Here is a 23,751-nt window from a genome sequence, read left to right as displayed (position 1 = left end):
AGGTCTGACGGGAAAAATCTGTCAGGAAGTGAGCTGGCAACTGGAGTGTTGCTGGTGTCAAATCGGAGATACCATTACCTGCCGGTGTGCCCTTGAGCAAGGCACGCAACCCCCCACAACAATAGATCGTCGGGCGCCAAACCTGTAGGTGTATGTAGGTGTGTCTTTCAGAGGGGTTGGGTTAAAAGCAGAAGTCAAATTTCAGTAAGTGGAACAACAAAATGATTCAAACCGTTCATTTGCCAACATTGAGGAATTGGAGGTGTGTAGCAAATTATGACCAGAAGACGGAGCTGTGTAACCAATTTTGAGCTCCCTTATCAATTCCAATGATTCAATGCAGATAGCTCCTCACGTGTCTTCGTCGTTAAATCAAGATTGTTAACTATTTGATTCAACAATAATACAGTGGTTTCAAATATGATCACATGGCACATACAATAAGTTAGGATAGTGGTGAAAAATTCCAAGTGGCTTCGAGTCCTCAACATCCTTTGAATCATACTTGAATCATTTCTTAGAGTGATTCATCATTCATTTGATTCCCACGCTGCTTCCTACTGTGTCAGATTATTGACGATGACGAGCAAAGAAACATCAACAACAACAGCATTGCCTAACATAATAGCCCAAAACTAAAACAAGCATCACCATTCAACAGGTAGGCTAAAACAAGAATTAAAGGGTCACGTTGACTTTAATTGCCACAGCAGAAAGTATGCGTCAACTTGTGTTACAATATTGCTTCCGTTCCTTTCCTCGCTCCCAACCTGGGCTTCAACCAGGGTCCCTCTAAAATGCTACTAGCGCGCACCGCTAAACCAGCCAGCCACACCGGGTACACTTTTGAATAGCCGAGTAAACATGATCAGGCCTGTTACTGCATTATTCATCAATTTGATGGGAAACAATTAATTTAGCAGTGAAACCCATTATCAGAGCACAGTGGCATTATAAACTCAGTCCCTCCTCCATCTCCCTCCTCTTCTTTTCCCCGTCTCCTTGGTAGCATCTGGGACAGAAAACAGAAGTTCATCAGCTGATTAATTGTGTACCTTCAGACTCCGGTAGGAGGGCGAGCAGGGTGGCTGAAGCCAACGAGTCAGAGCAGAGGACGCGGCGTGACGGACAGATGGGGAAGGGCATCAGTTGAGAGCGCACAGAGATAGTTTGATCACTTTGTTACAATAGTGAGTAAAACAATGAGGGATGAAATGAACGTGGTATAAAAAGCTGCCACATAAGCTTTCGAGAAGAAGAGCAAGAGGACACCCAAGGGAAGGAAGCCAAGTTCAACTATAGCCACCTGGAAAAGGTAAAACCTCTGAATTAATTGGCATGTAACCTAACTAACCTACAGTAGCAATGCAGGGTTTTACATTTATATTATGTATTTCAAACACAGAGAATGTAGTTTGGCTGTAATTGTACATTTTACTATCTGTTCAACATGTGTTTTTTCCCCCCCAGGAGCTATCATTACATTACATATGAACTTCTAAAGGCATTCCTATGTAGCTAATGCTCATCAATAAAATGCGCTCTGTCAATTCTGCAGCTTTGCCAGCTCTGCAATGAATAAGCTCTGAGTTGGCCAAATGATTTCTGCCAACTTGTCATACTGAATAGTTTATTTCTAGTTTTGAGAGAGTGAGCGAGAGAGAAGAATAGAGATCAGAGAGAGAGCGAGAGCATATATTTCAGGTAGGACACAGCAACCTTGAGTGGTATCTCTTTGAGTAGACTACTTATCAGTGCCTGCTTGGACCTTGCACCTCACTTCCAGAGCCTCTACTTGTGAACGTCTCCTGCCCTTCTGCCCTGCCCTTTGTAATCACGTGCCGAGACTAGGCTATCTACTGTCCTCCCTCGCAATCACTTTTTCTTTTGAACTGAACTCACATGCCAGGGCTGTCTATCTATCTGCACCATCTCTCCCCTTCTCCCCCACCCCGTCTCAACCCCACCACGGACCGTGTAGCCTACGTCTCCACTGTATTCATTCGAGCTCTCTTTTCCTGGCGTTTTTATGGTGTAAGATTGATTCATGTGATCAGACCTGTTTTTACTTCCTGTGTCAGGAGGACGATACTCTGTCCCTGGGGTATGATATGACTGCCTATCATTGACCTGTTGTTTTGTATTGTAATTGTTTTTCTCCAGAGCCACACAGATCTATAGATTATGACTCTGATTCTCTCTCTCTCTCACGCACTCATTCACTCCCACCTGTTTTCTCCAATAATTTTTTCTCTTCTGATAGTATGTGTTCTTTTTCTATCAATTGGTCAATATGTCTATCTAATTCATTGCTCTCTTTGTCTCTACCAGTCTCCTGTTAAGGTTTGCTTCTGGCTTAATTGTGTTTTGGTCTTATTCTGTGTTGTTTTATCATCCCCTGTCATGCTCTACAGGCCAAGTACTGTTCATCCAGTCCAATCAGCATTATTGTTCACTACGACACAGTTCCGTGGTCTGTTCATATGTTTTTCAATCAACTCCCTCCCCTACCCTTCAGGCATCCCCAAAACAACTTATCTTGTACCAGAAATAGCCATTAAGTAGCTGGTGGCCCTTGCCCTGTCCTCTCTCTCACACAGAGCAGTATGTGTGTGTGTATGTGATAAAACTGTAGCTAGCCCAGGACCCCTGCCCGGCCCTGTCCCCTCTCTCACACAGAGCAGTGTGATGTGTTGTTTTGTTCATGTGCTGTCTGTCGTGACTGAGCATGTGTGATATACTGCAGCTGATGCGCTAAGATGCATTAACACAGCATGTGTCTAGTCATTCAAGCTCCATGCAGGCTGCTGAAGGTAATGAACTTTGCAAAACATGATGCTTCGGTTCAGCATGCTGTTGACTCCTAACAAAGCTTGGTGTATGTCACTGTAGAATAGTTACAGTTAAGGCTAAAAAATATCACATCGGCAGTCAGTGACGGCCGGTAATGAACGTTATAGTGTTGTCAGGCCTGTGTGCCTCTCTCTCTCTCACTCTGTCAATACACTTAAGCTTAAAAGGTCATTTACTAAAACCCCTAATGGCTCTCAAATTGCCATCTGTGAAACCCTATCCGATAACCAACAGCGTGTGTGTGTGTCTGTTAACATTTGTATTTGTGAATTGTATTCAGTTAGTTACCAAGGTATCATACAAGCAAACATTTATGTACAAAAAAAAGAAAAAGAACTGAAGGTTCCATTTGATGACAGCTTGGTTTCCACGGCAACACCCAAACACTCTCTTGTATGTCTCTTTTTTCCACAGATGTCAGAGGGACCCTCATAGCTGGAAAACAACTTTACCTAAGCTCTTATAACCAATCCTCTCCGCCAACTGACTGATTGACGGCCACCTGGTCCAATCACTGTTGCTCACTTCCCCACATCCCATCTCCAACCTCCACTCCACCACAATGGCGTCCTACAGCCCCGCCCCCACGCAAGCACACGCCACCAACGGCAGGTCGCCCTCGCTCAAGTCGGGCGACTCGGGGGGCGACAACGATTCCATGAAGCTGAAGAAGGAGATCTCTCTCCTGAACGGCGTGTGTCTCATCGTGGGCAACATGATCGGCTCGGGCATCTTCGTCTCGCCTAAAGGCGTCTTAATCTACAGCGCCTCCTATGGGCTGTCGCTGGTAGTGTGGACCATCGGCGGTATCTTCTCTGTGTTCGGGGCCTTGTGTTATGCCGAGCTGGGGACCACCATCACCAAGTCAGGGGCCAGTTATGCTTACATCCTGGAGGCCTTCGGAGGGTTCCTGGCCTTCATCAGGCTGTGGACTTCCCTGTTGATCATAGAGCCCACCAGCCAGGCAGTTATAGCCATCACCTTCTCTAACTACATGGTGCAGCCCGTCTTCCCCACCTGCATCGCCCCCTATCTGGCTAACCGCATGCTGGCAGCGGCCTGTATATGTGAGTATGTTATAGTCATTGTGTATGGGGGGGGGTTCTTGTTGGTGCAGTACTGTTCCACTGTCTCTACTATAGCTTGGGCCCTGGGTTTTTCCTAACCACTGGAACTGATCAAGAAAAACTCGGGGCCCCAACCATAGTATGGGCAAGGACTTTGCATACTGACTGTGTGCGTTCACAGTCCCGTTTGTGCTAAACGTGGACATATGGGTTTATGCGCTTCTCTTTGTGGAAAAGGGGAACAGAAAGTAAATCACGGCATACCCACGTCAGCACCTCAGCAACCGAAGGGAACACTAGAGAGGTTGAGAGAGGAACAGCGAAGGGCGGACAGAGACAACAGACTACAACGCGTGCTTCCTGTCTAAAAGACCGAAGATAGGGGAAAGGAGAATCCACTCAACTATGTGAAAATGTCTGTGTGACTTGTCTTATCACATGACCTGACCAAGATAAAACTGCAAGCATAGCCCGTGACTCATGACAATAGTGTACTGTAAATTGATCATTTATAAACCAAGGGAGACAAGACGAATAGAGATTAGTAAGGTAATGTGGAGGGAGTGTTGAGACATGGATATTGTTCTAGCAGATTAACTGGACCACACAGTCATATTATTCTTGTGAGTTTGACGGACATTAGTAGGTTACGTATAAGACAGACTACTGGGACAGATTGATAGGGGCTCCCGAGTGGCCGCAGCGGTCTACGGCACTGCATCTCAGTGCTAGCGGTGTCACTACAGACCCTGGTTCGATTCCAGGCTGTATCACAACCGGCAGGGATTGGGAGTCCCATCGGGCTGCGCACAATTGGCCCAACGTCGTCCGGGTTAGGGCTTGGCTAGGGTTGGCTGTCATTGTAAATAAGAATTTGTTCTTAATGGACATGCCTAGTTAAATAAAGGTTAAATAAAAAAAATATATAAAAATAACAAACAAAACATTAACAACAAGATGGAACCCTGGGTCAACTAGACGGAAGTCTGGGACAGATACAGTATACCACTACTACGGCAACCAGGTGGAACACTTACAATATTTACTAAAAGGGATAAGCCTTCTCCTTCAAGTTTAAAAAAATCACTAAAGTAATAATTAACACTCAATCCTCTAATTACAACACACACACTTAGATAAACAATGCTTTGAGGACTGTGAATGTGCTGATAGCTGCTAGTTAAAAAGGTAAAAGTCCTTTCTACTTCAAGACTCTGACTCCAGTCTTGAAGCATGGCAAAGAAGTGAACCATAACCGCAGTTCTAGGATCAGATTTCCCTGCACCCCATCCTTACCTTAACCATCAAGTGGATGGGATGGGAAAATACCTGATCCTGTATCAGTGGTTACAGGCGTTAGGGGACTTCAACAGCCTATGAAAAGACCAGAAACACCCCCAGGTAGAAATGAGCTATTACCACAGATCTAGGATCAGATTACCCTACTGTCAACCCCAACCTTAACCATCAGGCTGATTGAAAAATACCTGATCCTGTATCAGTGGTTAGGAGTACTCCGTACACCACAGGACTGCGCGAACCATGGCAGATGTCAATCTTCCCCTTATTTTGATCTCCCCTCACATCTGGTCCAGATCTAGACTATCCAACAGGACCAACCTGATCTACACCCTCCCACCCTTCTAGCCTTTCACTGTCAATACAACCACGCCTTGGACATCTCTGTCATCTATTAGTCCAGATCACTCACTGTCTCTGTCTGGACCGGTCTGGGTGGTGTGATATGTTATGTTTGATCTTTTACTGCAGTGGGCTAAATCAGGGTCACATACAGTGCTTCTTGGTTGTCTAAAACAAATCTACTTTGAAACAAAAGTATACACCTCACATACATGGTTATGGACTTAAAGAAGACACCTGTACCATGTCAGATATAGAGTTTGCGTCCCAATATTACACTTTATATACATCACAGAAGACTGAAATACACTACATGACCAAAATGTGGACACCTGCTTGTCAAACATCTCATTCCAAAATCATGGGCATTAATATGGAGTTGGTCCCCCCCTTTGCTGCTATAACAGCCTCCACTCTTCGTGGAAGGCTGTCCACTTGATGTTGGAAGATTGCAGCAGGGACTTGCTTCCATTCAGCCACGAGCATTAGTGAGGTCGGGCACTGATGTTGTTAGTCCTGGCTCGCAGTCTGCATAATAGGGCTCTGTGCAGGCCAGTCAAGTTCATCCACACCGATCTCGACAAACCATTTCTGTATGGAACTCGTTTTGTGCACGGGGGCATTGTCATGCTGAAACAGGAAAGGGCCTTCCCCAAACTGTTGCCACAAAGTTGGATGCACAGGATCATCTACAATGTCATTGTCTGCTGTATCATTAAGATTTCCCTTCACTGGAACTAAGGGGCCTAGCCCGAACCATGAAAAACAGCCCCAGACCGTTATTCCTCCTCCACCAAACTTTACAGTTGGCACTATGCATTGGGGCAGGTAGCGTTCTCCTGTCATCCGTCAAATCCAGATTCGTCCGTCGGACTGCCACATAATAAAGCGTGATTCGTCATTCCAGAGAACGCGTTTCCACTGCTCCAGAGTCCAATGGCAGCAAGCTTTACACCACTCCAGCCAACTCTTAGCATTGCGCATGGTGATCTTAGGCTTGTGTGCGGCTGCTCGGCCATGGAAACCCATTTCATGAAGCTCCCGACGAACATTTATTGTGCTGACGTTGCTTCCAGAGGCAGTTTGGAACTCGGTAGTGAGTGTTGCAACCGAGGACAGACGATTCTTTTTCAGCACTCGTCGTCCCGTTCTGTGAACATCTGTGGCCTACCACTTCGCTTCCCAATAACAGCACTTACAGTTGCATGGGGCAGCTCTAGCAGAGCAGACATTTGCCGAAGTGACTTGTTGGAAAGGTGGCATCCTATGACGGTGCCACATTGAAAGTCACTGAGCTCTTCAGTAAGGCCATTCTACTGCCGATGTTTGTCTATGGAGATTGCATATCTGTGTGCTCGATTTTATACACCTGTCAGCAACAGGTGTTGCTGAAATAGCCAAATCCATTAATTTTAAGGGGTGTCCACATACTTTTGTATATACAGTGCCTTGCAAAACTATTATACTTATTTTGTTGCATTACAACCTGTAATTTAAATAGATTTTTATTTGGATTTCATGTAATGGACATACACAAAATAGTTCAAATTGGTGAAGTGAAATGAAATAAATTACTTGTTTAAAAAATATTTATAACTGAAAAGTGGTTGGTGCATATGTATTCACCCCCCTTCCTATGAAGCCCCTAAATAAGATCTGGTGCCACCAATTACCTTCAGAAGTCATATAATTAGTTAGATTGCACACAGGTGGACTTTATTTAAGTGTCACATGATCTTTCACATGATCTCAGTATATATACACCTGTTCTGAAAGGGCCCCAGAGTCTGCAACTCTGCTAAGCAAGGGGCACCACCAAGCAAGCGGCACTATGAAGACCAAGGAGCTCTCCAAACAGGTCAGAGACAAAGTTGTGAAGAACAGATCAGGGTTGGGTTCTAAAAAAAATATCAGAAACATTGAACATCCCACGGAGCACCATTAAATACATTATTAAAAAATGGAAATAATATGGCACCACAACAAACCTGGCACCACAAATATGGCACCACAACAACGAGAGGGCTGCCAAACCAAAACTCACAGACCAGGCAAGGAGGATATTAATCAGAGAAGCAAAAAAGAGACCAAAGATAACCCTGAAGGAACTGCAAAGCTCCACAGCGGAGATTGGAGTATCTGTCCATAGGACCACTTTAAGCCGTACACTCCACAGAGCTGGGCTTTACGGAAGAGTGGCCAGAAAAAAGCCATTGCTCAAAGAAAAAAATAAGCGAACACGTTTGGTGTTCTCCAAAAGGCATGTGGGAGACTCCCCAAACATGGAAGAAGGTACTCTGGTCAGAGCTAATTGGCCATCAAGGAAAACACTATGTCTGGCGCAAACCTCTCATCACCCCGAGAACACCATCCCCACAGTGAAGCATGGTGGTGGCAGCATCATGCTGTGGGGATGTTTTTCATCGGCAGAGACTGGGAAACTGGTCAGAATTGAAGGAATGATGGATGGCGCTAAATACGGGGAACTTCTTGAGGGAAACCTGTTTCAGTCTTCCAGAGATTTGAGACTGGGACGGAGGTTCACCTTCCAGCAGGACAATGACCCTAAGCATACTGCTAAAGCAACACTCAAGTGGTTTAAAGGGGAAACATTTCAATGTCTTGGAATGACCTAGTCAAAGCCCAGACCTTAATCCAATTGAGAATCTGTGGTATGACTTAAAGATTGCTGTACACCATCAAAACCCATCCAAATTGAAGGAGCTGAAGCAGTTTTGCCTTGAAGAATGGGCAAACATCCCAGTGGCTAGATGTGCCAAGCTTATAGAGACAGCTTATAGAGACATAACAACACCTGCACAGGATCGGTACATCCGAACATCACACCTGCGGGACAGGTACAGGATGGCAACAAGAACTGCCCGAGTTACACCAGGAACGCTCAATCCCTCCATCAGGGCTCAGACTGTCCGCAATAGGCTGAGAGAGGCTGGACTGAGGGCTTGTAGGCCTGTCGTAAGGCAGGTCCTCACCAGACATCACCGGCAACAACGTCGCCTATGGGCACAAATCCACTGTCGCTGGACCAGACAGGTCTGGCAAAAAGTGGTCTTCACTGACGAGTTTTGTCTCACCAAGGGTGATGGTCGGATTCGCGTTCATTGTCGAAGGAATGAGCGTTACACCAAGGCCTGTACTCTGGAGCGGGACGATTTGGAGGTGGAGGGTCCGTCATGGTCTGGGGCGGTGTGTCACAGCATCATCGGACTGAGCTTGTTGTCATTGCAGGCAATTTCAACACTGTGCGTTACAGGGAAGACATCCTCCTCCCTCATGTGTTACCCTTCCTGCAGGCTTATCCTGACATGACCCTCCAGCATGACAATGCCACCAGCCACACTGCTCGTTCTGTGCGTGATTTCCTGCAAGACAGGAATGTCAGTGTTCTGCCATGGCCAGCGAAGAGCCCGGATCTCAATCCCATTGAGCACGTCTGGGATCGGAGGGTGAGGGGCCAGGGCCACCCCCCCCCCCCAGAAATTTCCGGGAACTTGCAGGTGCCTTGGTGGAAGAGTGGGGTAACATCTCACAGCAAAGACTGGCAAATCTGGTGCAGTCCATGATGAGGAGATGCACTGCAGTACTTAATGCAGCTGGTGGCCACACCAGATACTGACTGTTACTTTTGATTTTGACCCCCCTCTTTGTTCAGGGACACATTATTCCATTTCTGTTAGTCACATGTCTGTGGAACTTGTTCAGTTTATGTCTCAGTTGTTGAATCTTATGTTCATACAAATATTAACACATGTTAAGTTTGCTGAAAATAAACGCAGTTGAAAGTGAAAGGACGTTTCTTTTTTTGCTGAGTTGTGATATGAACTTGAGTGTTAATCGTTTAGGCAAACACTGTATGGTACATGACACAATGTGTGAGATATATAGGGTGTCTAAAACGACACTGATCAAAAGTAGTTTACTACATAGGGAATAGGGTGACGTTTGGGATGTCACCATTTTGAAATGAGGGATACATTGAATACGTATTCAATCTCAGTGAAAGGGAGAACAGTAATGATTCAGACTGGACCATCCTATGAATCTATCTCCATGTAACTTTATTATCTTGAAGGAACAAACACTGATAAGGACAGAGAGAGAGAGAGAGAGATAAGGTTAACTGGAAAACATGTTTTCTTAACTGGGGGAGCAGGGTACTACAAGGACACAGTTAGCAACTGTCTGTATCTGTCAGTAAGTCGATTGGACAGTCAGTCAGCCAGTCTGTATCTGTCAGTAAGCCAGTCAGTTTGTCAGTCAGGCAGCCAGTCTGTATTTGTCAGTAAGCTAGTCAGTCAGGCAGTCAGTCTGTATTTGTCAGTAAGCTAGCCAGGCAGTCAGTCAGTGTGTATTTGTCAGTTAGCTAGTCAGTCAGGCAGTCAGTGTGTATTTGTCAGTAGCTAGCCAGTCAGGCAGTCAGTGTGTATTTTTCAGTCAGTCAGCCAGGAAGCTAGACAGTCAGTCAGTGTGTATTTGTCAGCCAGGAAGCTAGACAGTCAGTCAGTGTGTCAGTATGTTAGTACTTTGACTGATGTTTTGTCTTTAAATAATTTCAAGGATTGCACTTTATCTGTCTGCTCTCTGCTCTTTCCTTCTGTGGAAAACAACTGGCTGGACTGCTGCAGTCAGCAGCCTCATTTCCTCAAGCTACGCAGACTCTAAAACTAGAACACGCACACACATACATGTCAGCGGAGGGGCCAATCAGAGTCCAGACTTGCTCATCCACAAGGAATTCTGACTCTCAGGGACCCCGTTATGTAGATCGATAAGCCTACACTGAGGCATAATGGTGTTGCTATAGTAGGCACCTCAGACCCATGCAGCTCAGCCACACAATGCAGTGTGCGCGTGTGTGTGTGTGCGTGCGCTCTGTCTCTCTTTCTCACTCCGCAGTAGCATGTAGATCTTAATGTCTGTGTTTCTCCCACAGGTTTGCTGACCTTTGTGAACTGTGCCTATGTGAAGTGGGGGACGCGTGTCCAGGACTTCTTCACCTATGCTAAGGTCATCGCCCTCATCGCTGTCATCATCACCGGCCTGTTCAAGATAAGCCAAGGTACCGATGCCAGGATGTCTCGCGCTCAATACAAATAACTAATGTCGTACAAATATTCACCCATCCATCCACTGTACGGTACATTCACAGGCAGATATGCACACTGTGAACACTCGGACATGTTCCTTCACATACATTTATTTGACATACCGTACATATTTCTATCTTATATTGACATGCATTCATTTGCACCAGTGAATGTATTTATTTATGTACGTGTTATAATGCGTGTGTGTGTGTGTGTTCCTCAGGTCAGACACAGAACTTTGAGGGCATGTTTGAGGGCTCGTCGACGGATCCAGGAAACATAGCTCTGGCCCTTTACTCGGCTCTGTTCTCTTACTCCGGATGGGACACACTGAACTTCGTCACTGAGGAGATCAAGAACCCAGAGAGGTTAGGGGGGAGAGAGGGAGGGCAGGATAAAGGTACCAGTGGGCAAAGGGTTAACCCTCTGTAAGGAATGAGGAGTAGTGAAGGAGTAGAGGATGCATAGCAATGAGAGTATAGTGAATGGAGGCTTAGAGATATGGAGGGAGTAAAGGCAGTGGTGGAAAAAGTAGACAACTGAGTAAAGATACCTTAATAGAAAATGACTCAAGTGAAAGTCACCCAGTAAAATACTACTTGAGTAAAAGTCTAAAAGTATTTGGTTTTAAATATACTTAAGTATCAAAGTAAATGTTATTGAAAAAATATACTTAAGTATCAAAAATAATTTCAAATTGCTTATATTAAGCAAACCAGAAGGCACAAATTCCTTGTTATTTTAATGTATGGGTAGCCAGGGGCACACTACAACACGCAGACATGATTTACAAAGATCAGAGGCAGTAGGATGACCAGGGATGTACTCTTGATAAGTGCGTGAATTGGACCATTTTCCTGACCTGTTAAGCTTTGAAAATGTAACTACTACACCGGCTCTGACGCTCGTCTGAGGTGGCACGGCTTGAAAACTATTATGGACTACACAGGGAAACCCAGACGCGAGCTTCCCAGTGAGCCTACCAGACGAGCTAAATGCCTTTTATGCTTTTAGGCATCAACAGCATCCTCCCGGATACCCTATTCGCATCCAATTCGCATACCGCCCCAACAGATCCACAGATGACGCAATCTCAATCGCACTCCACACTGCCCTTTCCCACCTGGACAAAAGGAACACCTATGTGGGAATGCTGTTCATTGACTACAGTTCAGCGTTCAACACCATAGTGCCCACGAAGGTCATCACTAAGCTAAGGACCTTGGAACTAAACACCTCCCTCTGCAACTGGATCCTGGACTTCCTGACAGGCCGCCCCCAGGTGGTAAGGGTAGGCAACAACACATCTGCCACGCTGATCCTCAACCCTGGGGCCCCTCAGGGATTTGTACTTAGTCCTCTCCTGTACTCCCTGTTCACCCATGACTGCGTGGCCAAGCACGACTCCAACACCATCATTAAGTTTGCTGACGACACAACAGCGATAGGCCTGATCACCCACAACGATGAGACAGCCTATAGGGAGGAGGTCAGAGAACTGGCAGTGTGGTGCCAGGACAACAACCTCTCTCTCAATGTGAGCAAGACAAAGAAGCTGATCGTGGACTACAGGAAAAGGCGGGCTGAACGGGTCCCCATTAACATCAACGGGGCTGTAGTGGAGCGGGTCGAGAGTTTTCCAAGTTCCTTGGTGTCCACATCAACAATAATCTATCATGGTCCAAACACACCAAGACAGTCGTGAAGAGGGCACGCCAACACCTTTTCCCCCACAGGAGACTGAAAAGATTTGGCATGGGTCCTCAGATCCTCAAAAAGTTCTACAGCTGCACCATCGAGAGCATCCTGACCGGTTGCATCACTGCCTGTATGGCAACTGCTCGGCATCTGACCGTAAGGCACTACAGAGGGTAGTGCATATGGCCCAGTGCATCACTGGGGCCAAGCTTCCTGCAATCCAGTACCTATATAATAGGTGGTGTCAGAGGAAAGCCCTTAAAATTACCCCCTGTATATATAGCCTCGTTATTGTGTTACTTTTTATTATTTTTTACTTTAGTTTATTTGGTCAATATTTTCTTAACTCTTATTGAACTGCACTGTTGGTTATGGGCTTGTAAGTAAGCATTTCACAGTAAGGTCTACACTTGCAGACGGCGCATGTGACAAATAAAGTTTGATTTGATTTAATACTTTTGGCTGTCAGGGAAAATGTATGGAGTAAAAAGTACATTATTTTCTTTAGGAATGTAGTGAAGACAAAGTTGTCATAAAATATGTATAGTAAAGTAAAGTGCAGATCAACCCCCCAAATACTTAAGGAGTACTTTAAAGTATTTTTACTTAAGTACTTTACACCACTAAGTAAAAGGATGAGAGGGCATAGGTGTAGAATGAAGGGAAGACATGAGAGGATGCAAGTGTAATAAGGAGAGGGGTAGGAGTATGTAGGAATATATATGGAGTGGTTGTGATTGGTAGAGAATGTCAAGTAGTAGTGATTGATGAGGCAAGGATGGGAGGTATGGAAAGGTATACATACTGACTGAATGGGTGGTCATGTTTTATGCAGGGGAAGGCGAGGAGCTCCTCCTCCTGAGGGAAGGATTTATCTGATCCCCTTGGCTCTGATTCACACACTTAAACGCTGATGAAATGGAGCAAGACAGACATGACTGGATCACAAGCTACTTCCAGGAGTTCTCAGGCAGATTATGTGACAAGCACACTCCGCCTCCTCCCTCTGCTCCTCCCCTTGCTCCTCCAACTCAACTCTTGACCCGTTCACTCATGGAGAACCCTGGATGTATCCGAGCCACTTAAATGTTTTCCTACTTGCTGTGTTGTTTTCTAAATCTAAGTGTCTCTGTCTCCCCCTGGTGTTTTGTTTGTGTGATCTACAGGAACCTGCCCCTGGCCATCGCCATCTCCATGCCCATCGTCACGGTGATCTACATCCTGACCAATGTTGCCTACTACACTGTGCTGCCCATTCCCGCCATCCTGGACAGTGACGCTGTGGCTGTGGTAAGTTCACTTCGGATCGAAATAGGATTCCCTGTACATGACACAGCATAAAGTCGGTTCTATACAGTACGTCAGATGTATACAATTCCATCTGCAGTATCATCCCATTGAATCAGCCCTAAATGACTTTGTCATAGGATGTACTGTAAGTGTTTTGAATTGGTTCTGTTTTTATTCCCCCAGACGTTTGCAGACCAGGTGTTTGGCGTGATGAACTGGACCATCCCTCTAGCGGTGGCTTTCTCCTGCTTTGGAGGACTCAACGCTTCTATCCTGGCTGCCTCCAGGTGAATTAGAATGCCATGACGGATACGCGTCTTAACTATCATTATCACATCATCGTCCTCCTCTTCGTCATCGTTACTGTTATCACTGATCCTCTCCTCCTTATTTGACCAACACGCGATAACTCTGTGTGTGTACTTGGTGCAGTGAGGTGGGTGTGACAGGTGTGTGTGTTCCCTGCAGGCTGTTCTTCGTGGGCTCCAGGGAGGGCCATCTCCCAGACTACCTCTGCATGATCCACGTCACCCGCTACACTCCCATCCCCGCACTGCTCTTCAACGTCAGTCATCCCGCAAAACCAGTCTCTGTGTGTTTTTGTGTGTGGGTGGGGGTGTGTGCGTCTGTCTGACTGTCTGTGTTGAAAACTGTGAATTTCCATTGTCTTATGGGTTGTTTTCATTGTTCAGTTTTGTATTTGTCCGAGTTCTGTGTCAACGCTCTGTTTCTGCGTCTACCAAAAATGCGGACCCATTGTTTTGTCTGCCTCCGGGTTCCGTCTGCCCCAGAAATCTGCCTACCTGTCTCAGCAGTCCTTTATTTTAACCCGTTGTTCTGTCTGCCTCGGCGTTGCGTCTGTCTGCCTTCTCAGCGTACTGTTTGTCTGTCTGTCCCGTAGTGTTCAGCTCTCCCTCTTTCTACAGTGTCTATGAAATATAGAGTCTGTATGTACAGTATATTGACGTAGTGCTGTTGCTCTATACTATAGGGTGCCATGGCTCTGGTCTATCTGTGTGTGGAGGACATCTTTAAACTGATCAACTACTACAGCTTCAGCTACTGGTTCTTTGTGGGCCTGTCTATCCTGGGACAGCTGTACCTGCGCTGGAAACAGCCAGACAGAGTCCGACCCCTCAAGGTAACACAATCGTCCCCACATTCACTTTTAACACCAATAGACTCAACACAAACCACTGCAGCCTATAGACACATTGACATGCAAACTTCCATTGGTGTTGTAACGTCTGAAGTGTTTGTACTGTAATTCACGATAGTTTTGAATCTCTTTCACTGTTTGACGTCAATATCAGACCCTGTTTGATAGTTGTGACATAACTCTTCTTCTCTCTCTTTCCCTCTCTCGGTCTTTCTCTCTCTCTTTCCCTCTATCAGCTCAGTCTGTTCTTCCCGATCATCTTCTGTTTCTGCACCGTGTTCCTAGTGGTGGTTCCCATCTACAGTGACACTATCAACTCTCTGATTGGCATTGGCATCGCCCTATCAGGAGTCCCCGTTTACTTCCTGTGTATCTACACTCCAGCCACTAAAAGGCCCATGTGGCTCCGCAGGTTCTTTGGTAAGAATCAGATGAATGTTTGAATTTAGTATAGGGTTGCAAAAATCTGGTGACTTTACCCAAATTCCCAGGGTTTCTGGAAATTCCCAGGGAATCTACCAAACCAGGATTTCTGGTAAACCTGGGAACTTTGGGGAAATTACTGGAATTTTACGACCCTAGTTTGGTATGACATGAGTTATGTAAGTATTTTATTTTGTATGCCTACATTTTTTAAATCTACATTCTTCAACCAAAATGCACTTCTCATGCTATTGCTAGCGTCACTACATTGATGATGTATTTGATGGGTAGGTCTCTCATCCTCTCTCTCTCTCTCCCTCTAGCCAACTTTGGTCTGTTGATTCAGAAGGTGTGCTATGCTGTTGTGACTGAGTTGGATGTCATAGAAAAGTTGGAGTGACGAGATAAAAACCAACACACTGAAGACACACAAAACACCTCCTGGCCAGTATTTCCCTCAGCCACAGGCTGTCGATCAGATGGCTGATTCAAACGGCAGCCATTCATTGGACCAAATCTCTGGCCAACCAATCATCGCCATGATATGTTCATGTTCATTGGACGATGACACTCCAGCTGCCTCTGAGGACGTTCCACAAACACACACTCCTGAAGTATCAATACTAAACCATTCCTATGCCTTACACGTTTTACTCAAATACTGATATTTATGATCTTTCGATGTAGGCTGCGTCTGCACAGGCAGCCCAATTGGTCTTTTGACCAATCAGATGAGCTCTTTTGACGATAATTGGGCAAAATATCAGAACGGGGCTGCCTTTGTAAACACAGAGGTATAAGTCTACTAATACCTGTGAAGTGTTATTAATAAAATGTCATTATTGAATAACAAAAAAACGAGATACTGAATACATGTAGGTAAGAAATATAATTAGAGGGTTAATTTGTTGTATGTGGGTAGGTAGATCATTGAAACAGCACTGCTGACAAGAAAGGTTGTCTTTGGCATCACCTGTAGTGAGGACTAGAACAGTAGAATATAGAATGTAGGTAGCTCTAGACACTTTTTTGTGTTCTATGTAAATGTCTGTCCCACCTGAAGCTTTTAAGATCTTTGTGAAGCAAGGGGGGAAGGGGTTGGTTGAGTCGATGGATAGTAAAACTGTATTTACACTGTATTTATAATAAATTACTGATAGAAATGTTAAATGACTTGACATTTTTTCTTCTAAATTCCCACCATGGATGAGTAGAATACAGACAGTAGTTGTAACCAGAGCAATGTATAGAAATCGGCCAGGGTTTTAGAACAGCTGCCATGTTTTACGTAACAATACGAGACCGCCGCCGACAAATCCCTATGAAATGACCCGCTGTAAACAAGCAAAACAGAGCAGCGAATTTAACACATTTTTATTGATTAGTATTCAGGATGTGTATCCAAGTCAACTGTGTTGTGGTGTCAACAAATTGGATCTGCTTTACCTTCTTAGTTTTCAAAACCTATCAGAAATAAAACAGCACAGCGGGGACAGTCAATTGTGTGTGTGTATATATTATGACTCTGGTTGTAATAATTCCATTGCAGTCATTCCAATGGATATAATCAACTATACGATTTCCTGTTTTCAAATCAGAATTCAGGTTGTCATAATGTACACAGAAGTTTACTCTTTATTTAGAATACATTTATGACAAACCCTGCGCGCCCATGTCCTGTCGAACCAATCCCTCCACACACTTCTCTCTCAATAAATATGAACACCTTATTCATTGGGCCTTCAAACTGTCCGTCACTCTTCTTCAACCAATAGTCTCCTCCCATGGCCTCTTCTTACCACCGGTTGCCGGGGAGGCTTGTTTAGCTTTGGCTGACTTGGTTGCTGTTGTTGCTGCAATGGATGGTGTTGACTGCTGTAGAGGGTTGTGAGTAAAGGTCTGTCTCAATGGACCTGGTTGGAGAGCAAAAATATTAGGCTAAATAAAAATCCACTACAGAGAAACAAAAGCATATTTCTAAATGTATCAAAGAGGATGTTAAAACATTCCATTTAGGAGGAAAGTAAAATACAGTAAATGTAAAAATTGTTGATCTAAGAAAGGGGTTGTGGCGGGGTAAAAAGGCACCGGTGTCTAACCTTTTGATGCAATATCCAGGTGGTTCTTGATCCTCCTCTCCCTCTCCTCCAACTGCTGGGCAAGCTGAGCATTCTTCCAGCCTATAGGAGGGACAGATAACCATGTTTAAAAAAAGGGGGGAAAGAGGAGAATCTGTGTCTGAGTGAAAAGAAATGAAGGGGGAGAAAGAGAGAGAGGAAAATAGAGGCAGAGAAAGAGAAAAAAGCAAATCCAACCACGAAAGAGAATCATATTCTGACAGGTGACTCCATGACACATCCCCACCACACCCACCCTTCTTGATGGTCTCGAAGAAGCCGTCGTTCTGGGGCAGGGCGGAGGTAGGGTGTTCGACCCTCTCTGGGATCCTCAGCTTCTGTCTGACCAGGGGGTGTTTGAGCAGGGCCACTTGGGCCAGGGAGAAGCAGTTGGACGTCATCCAGTACGTAAACACCGCCTGGGGGGAGGGGCAGAGAGGAGAGAAATATATATGTCAATCAACCAATCAAATCAATGAAATGTATTTATAAAGCCCTTTTTACATCTGCAGTTGTCACAAAGTGCTTTCATAGTAATCCTCCGGCCTAGACCACAAAAAGCAAGCAGAGGTGCTAAGTCAAATAGACAGATCTGTAACACAGCGAACCTGCTGGGGTTTTACCTCAACGAGACTAACCTGGATAAATAAAAGGTTCTATGATGCTCAGTCAGACAGACACATTGACCCTACTGCTTTTTTACATCAACGAGACTAACCTGGATAAATCAAGGTTGAATAACAATTAAATGAACAAGCGTATCCAGGGCTACTAAATACATGTTATTGTTAGTAGAGGATGTGATGTAATATTATGATATTGCCACAGGGGGGAGCGAGAGAGAGCGTACAGGTCTTCACGGGTCCAAAATGTTGAACCCTTTCCTCGAAATAGACCTGGGACTTTCCCACCTGGACCCAGTATATCTAAAATATATACACTGCTCAAAAAAATAAAGGGAACACTAAAATAACACATCCTAGATCTGAATGAATGAAATATTCTTATTAAATACTTTTTTCTTTACATAGTTGAATGTGCTGACAACAAAATTACACAAAAATTATCAATGGAAATCAAATTTATCAACCCATGGAGGTCTGGATTTGGAGTCACACTCAAAATTAAAGTGGAAAACCACACTACAGGCTGATCCAACTTTGATGTAATGTCCAGAAAACAAGTCAAAATGAGGCTCAGTAGTGTGTGTGGCCTCCACATGCCTGTATGACCTCCCTACAACGCCTGGGCATGCTCCTGATGAGGTGGCGGATGGTCTCCTGAGGGATTTCCTCCCAGACCTGGACTAAAGCATCCGCCAACTCCTAGGCAGTCTGTGGTGCAACGTGGCGTTGGTGGATGGAGCGAGACATGATGTCCCAGATGTGCTCAATTGGATTCAGGTCTGGGGAACGGGCAGGCCAGTCCATAGCATCAATGCCTTCCTCTTGCAGGAACTGCTGACACATTCCAGCCACATGAGGTCTAGCATTGTCTTGCATTAGGAGGAACCCAGGGCCAACCGCACCAGCATATGGTCTCACAAGGGGTCTGGGGATCTCATCTCGGTACCTAATGGCAGTCAGGCTACCTCTGGCGAGCACATGGAGGGCTGTGCGGCCCCAAAAAGAAATGCCACCCCACACCATGACTGACCCACCGCCAAACCGGTCATGCTGGAGGATGTTGCAGGCAGCAGAATGTTCTCCACGGCGTCTCCAGACTCTGTCACGTCTGTCACATGTGCTCAGTGTGAACCTGCTTTCAACTGTGAAGAGCACAGGGCGCCAGTGGCGAATTTGCCAATCTTGGTGTTCTCTGGCAAATGCCAAACGTCCTGCACGGTGTTGGGCTGTAAGCACAACCCCCACCTGTGGACGTCGGGCCCTCATACCACCCTCATGGAGTCTGTTTCTGACCGTTTGAGCAGACACATGCACATTTGTGGCCTGCTGGAGGTCATTTTGCAGGGCTCTGGCAGTGCTCCTCCTGCTCCTCCTTGCACAAAGGCGGAGGTAGCGGTCCTGCTGCTGGGTTGTTGCCCTCCTACGGCCTCCTCCACGTCTCCTGATGTACTGGCCTGTCTCCTGGTAGCGCCTCCATGCTCTGGACACTACGCTGACAGACACAGCAAACCTTCTTGCCACAGCTCGCATTGATGTGCCATCCTGGATGAGCTGCACTACCTGAGCCACTTGTGTGGGTTGTAGACTCCGTCTCATGCTACCACTAGAGTGAAAGCACCGCCAGCATTCAAAAGTGACCAAAACATCAGCCAGGAAGCATAGGAACTGAGAAGTGGTCTGTGGTCACCACCTGCAGAACCACTCCTTTATTGGGGGTGTCTTGCTAATTGCCTATAATTTCCACCTGTTGTCTATTCCATTTGCACAACAGCATGTGAAATTTATTGTCAATCAGTGTTGCTTCCTAAGTGGACAGTTTGATTTCACAGAAGTGTGATTGACTTGGAGTTACATTGTGTTGTTTAAGTGTTCCCTTTATTTTTTTGAGCAGTGTATATATATAATTAATATAGAGACCCGTTCCGAACGGTCCAAAGGACAACTACACCCGTTCTGTAAAGACCTGGTCGGATCCAGACCCTGTCCGAGTGAGGGAAGCAGCAGAAAATGCTATTTTTAAGCTACTTTATTAACTGGAGCAGATAAAGTGCGAGGGAGAGGAGGTAGAGAGAGCGTGCGAGAGACTGACCGTGGGGAAGTTAATGGTGAGAGGGAGGATGACGAAGGGCATGATTCTGAACACTGTCTTCATGGCTTTCAGGTTAGGGTTGTCCACACCAGACTCTGCCCCCAGCTGAGGAGAAGACAGGCAAACAGACAACAGGTAGGTGTTATTTAGGCTCAATACTGTTATTCCAATGTAAATACAATGTAATCAGTGACAATATTATTCATATTCTTGCATGATTCAATAAAACATTATTTAAAAAAAATTGTCAATTTGAGTGTCCATTTTATTAATTAAAATCAAGACAGCTTATTTTTCAGGATCAATACATCTGGCCTCTAAAATCATCAGCTGACTACTAGAAGATACTTTCTTAGTAGACGCGGCAACACCATTATCGTACCTCCAGTATAGCGAACATGGTTCCGGTCACAGCAATGGGGAGGATGTAGAAAGGGTCTGCTGCTGTGAGGTCTAAGAACCACAAGCAACCTCCTGTCTGCATACTGGGGACAGGGAGGTAGGACATCTTTCTGAGAGCGATGAAGAAGGAGATGAAGACTGGAGTCTGGAAAAGGAGGAGAGGGAGATAGAGAGAGGGGGGTAGTGACAGAGGTGTAAAAACATTGACAAAGCATAAAACATTGAGGAGGAGATACTATAGATAGCAGAGAGAGAGAGAGACGGAGAGAGAGAGCGAGAGACGGCGAGAGAGAGACGGAGAGAGAGAGCGAGAGATGGAGAGAGAGCAAGCGAGAGAGACAGAGCGCTGTAATTTACCTGCACCAAAGGGACAAGGAAGCCACGGAGAGGGTTGACGTCATGTTTCTTCTGGAACATGGTCAGGTCAGAGTACGCCTTAGCAACTAGGAGACACACAGACATATTACCTTGAAACTGAGGGAGACATCGCACACTAAAACTGAGTTGCAATGTGACACGAACGAGGAGTTACATAGTGGATAAATGCAGAGGGATGATCCAGATGAGTCATGAAACGGAAATGAGTTGAGCAGTAAAGAAAGAAAGAGAGAATACTAACAGTCGAACTTGTTTCCACTCTGTTTGGCCTCGTTCATCTTGTTGGTGAGTTTAGTCATCTCTGGCATAACGTTGTTCAGCTTGGCCGCCTCCCTCTGACCCTTCACGATGACCGGGAACACCATGATGCGAGCCAGCACTGTGCCTGGGGTGTGTGTGTGTGTTTTAGTGAATTTGTAGGATAGAAACAGAAATGGACATAAGAAAACTCAGAATAGATAGCAAGAGCCTCTTACGACCAAACATCTCTCTGTGAATAGCTGACTGAAGTCTGGTGACTTTAAAAAGCTAGACCGGCTGAGGCAAACCACAGTGAGAGTTCTGATGATGAGGCTGCCTCACCTACGACAATGGCTCCCCACCACGGCATCCCAATGTCCACATGCATGAACTCCAGTAGGTTCTGGACCAGGCCAACAGGAGTGGCGCTTCCCAGGCCCAGCTCTGATAGGCTCAGCTCTGCTCCCACCCCCTGCAGAATATCCACTGCGGTTGGTGCAGCCTCTAACACCTGCTCGGCGATTGGCTGTGTGATAGTAGAGGCGGGGTCAACGACGACAGGGCTGTCAATGGATGCTTCCATCACTGGAGTTGCCGTAGGAATACTTTCACTTGGCACCTGAAAATATAACATAGCTTTTATTTTATATAGTGGTGGTCATCTCTTTCACACACCAGGTGGAAGGATTTCCAAAGGGACAGGACAAACTATTATCCCAGAGGAAGTGTCTTAGATTTTGACCAAATGTATCAACTTTCCAGGCAATTTATCAAGGTGTAATAACCAGAGCATCCTCTGGTGTAATGTTCTAAAATACTTGACTTGGTTGTTCCTGTCTGACTACACTGCAGACGCCTGCCAGATCTCACAATGCTTGAATACGTTTTTAACCTATCAGCTTTCCACATCATATGATATAGCGATATGATGCCCAACTGCGGTCAATGACGTTGCACACAGCCATTGGTTGATGTAATGCAACGTCTGTAATGTAGTCAGGCAGGAACGCCAACACTGTATTGTACATTGACACCGACTCACCTGTGAGCCGTTGTGCCTGACGGACACCGCGCTGACCAATAATAACCTTCCATTGTGACGTCGACCGAGAACAGCTCTAGTTGTAGGACTCCTGCATTCTATTACTGTGTGAAGATGGGATCTCTGTAGAAACCTCTGTTTAGAAGGGGGGCACAATAACATGAATGGCTACAGTACACGAACAACAACCGCATGTTACAACCTTCAGATGAAGATACACTGCTACTTCGTGGTCCACTTCACTGTGTGACTTATTGCAGGATAGGTTGACTTTGACAATGCAGCAGCAATTGCAACAGAGTCAATAGACGTAACGTTACATATTTCTAGCTAAGAGAGCTGTATTGTGTTTTTTTTTCAATAGTCTGACGGAATGATCACCATATCACAAATCTCAAGAAATATATTGACTTGGGGGCTAATGAAGGCTCATACACAACGTTATTGCTTACTTGTCATATACATGTATACATATCACTGGTAGGTGTTATCAAGGCTGTATCATTCATAGAAAGCTAACGTTAGCGTTCCCATTTCAGCCGGTAACAAGCTAACGTTAGCTACCAGCTAACTAGCTAGCATGTCATAATTGACTGTCTGGACGTGTCAAATTGTGTATGTAGACAGGTGACCCGATCAGCTATCAACAATGTTGTATGCATACATGCGAACAACCATATTCCCCGATTCCTGTGTGTAGCATGTAGCTAGATGTTGATACAAATTTGAATTCACTTGCTAGCTAACGTTAGCTGGACATTGTCAAAGTCACTGGCATGCGCATGGCGTGCTGTTTAGAATCGCTGTTACTGCTTGATGCCAGACAAACACACGAATTCAAGAGCACAAGTCAAACCTGGTTCCATCTCTCTGTAAATGAAGGGTTGCCTGCACTTGATATTCCACTTTGTCTTAAAAAACATCTTGTTAGACAACCCGGAGTCACCCCACTCCTGATCGCAGCCATGTTGGAATTGTTAGTAAAAAAAAAAAAATTGTTGGTACGGAAAGCGTACATGGTCTTACCAAGTTCGTATTATCCTTAAACGCATTTTAATATAAATTAAAACTAGCTAGTAGGCCTATATTTTATTCACACAAAACCTATGAAGGCCGATATGAATCGTACTGTTAAAGGGGCAATCAGCAGTAGATAAATCTATTTTTGGACTTGTACATTAACGATATGTACCCATTGATTCTTGAGAATATAACTTAATAAATGCATGAGCTTATTTCAACTCTTGTAGCCCATTAGAACCCAAGAGGCTACATTACTTTGTTTTCTCTTATCAGTCAAAAAAACTATTGTCAAGACTGTTTTTAATCTGTAAATTTCCTGTGTTGTATAAGGTTATGATGGACGTCTTTCATTGTTATTAACTATCTATGACCCTTACTTATAAACCCTTATAAAGGGTAGTGTTACCAATAAAGGACCAGGGAAGATAACCAGATGCCATTATTTACTACTTTGACATTTTTTTTCAAGCATAACCTGGAATCTACACTGAGGTGAAGTAATAGTGAAATTGAGAGATATTCAGTGTGGCCAGATTCTAGGCTACAGAGTTTAAGCTAGTTAGTAAATATACTGTACTACTAGTGTTGGGAATTT

At 45.1% G+C, this 23,751-nt stretch overlaps 2 protein-coding genes across 2 annotated transcripts; one reads left to right on the top strand and one right to left on the bottom strand.

Moving 5' to 3' along the window:
• The first annotated feature begins 770 nt into the window (after positions 1 to 770).
• On the top strand, positions 771 to 16,409 carry LOC139534441 (Y+L amino acid transporter 2-like). The gene is made up of 10 exons (XM_071333598.1): positions 771 to 1,315; positions 3,268 to 3,920; positions 10,516 to 10,641; positions 10,893 to 11,037; positions 13,534 to 13,657; positions 13,841 to 13,944; positions 14,126 to 14,222; positions 14,649 to 14,798; positions 15,053 to 15,236; positions 15,563 to 16,409. Exons 2-10 carry the CDS (start codon positions 3,416 to 3,418, stop codon positions 15,637 to 15,639), a joined length of 1,512 nt encoding a protein of 503 aa, XP_071189699.1. The 5' UTR covers positions 771 to 1,315; positions 3,268 to 3,415; the 3' UTR covers positions 15,640 to 16,409.
• A 189-nt stretch (positions 16,410 to 16,598) lies between these two features.
• Positions 16,599 to 23,155, bottom strand: oxa1l (OXA1L mitochondrial inner membrane protein). The gene is made up of 10 exons (XM_071333599.1): positions 22,990 to 23,155; positions 22,134 to 22,268; positions 21,434 to 21,710; positions 21,093 to 21,236; positions 20,831 to 20,916; positions 20,454 to 20,618; positions 20,072 to 20,176; positions 17,613 to 17,775; positions 17,339 to 17,419; positions 16,599 to 17,152 (listed from the first exon to the last, which is right to left on the bottom strand). Exons 1-10 carry the CDS (start codon positions 23,149 to 23,151, stop codon positions 17,004 to 17,006), a joined length of 1,467 nt encoding a protein of 488 aa, XP_071189700.1. The 5' UTR covers positions 23,152 to 23,155; the 3' UTR covers positions 16,599 to 17,003.
• Positions 23,156 to 23,751: the final 596 nt, after the last annotated feature.

This window comes from Salvelinus alpinus, chromosome 11 (assembly GCF_045679555.1).
Source record: "Salvelinus alpinus chromosome 11, SLU_Salpinus.1, whole genome shotgun sequence".
In the NCBI taxonomy this organism is placed as follows: Eukaryota; Metazoa; Chordata; class Actinopteri; order Salmoniformes; family Salmonidae; genus Salvelinus; species Salvelinus alpinus.
Note: the sequence above shows the minus strand (reverse complement) of the source record. Positions and strands in the feature narration are given on the sequence as shown.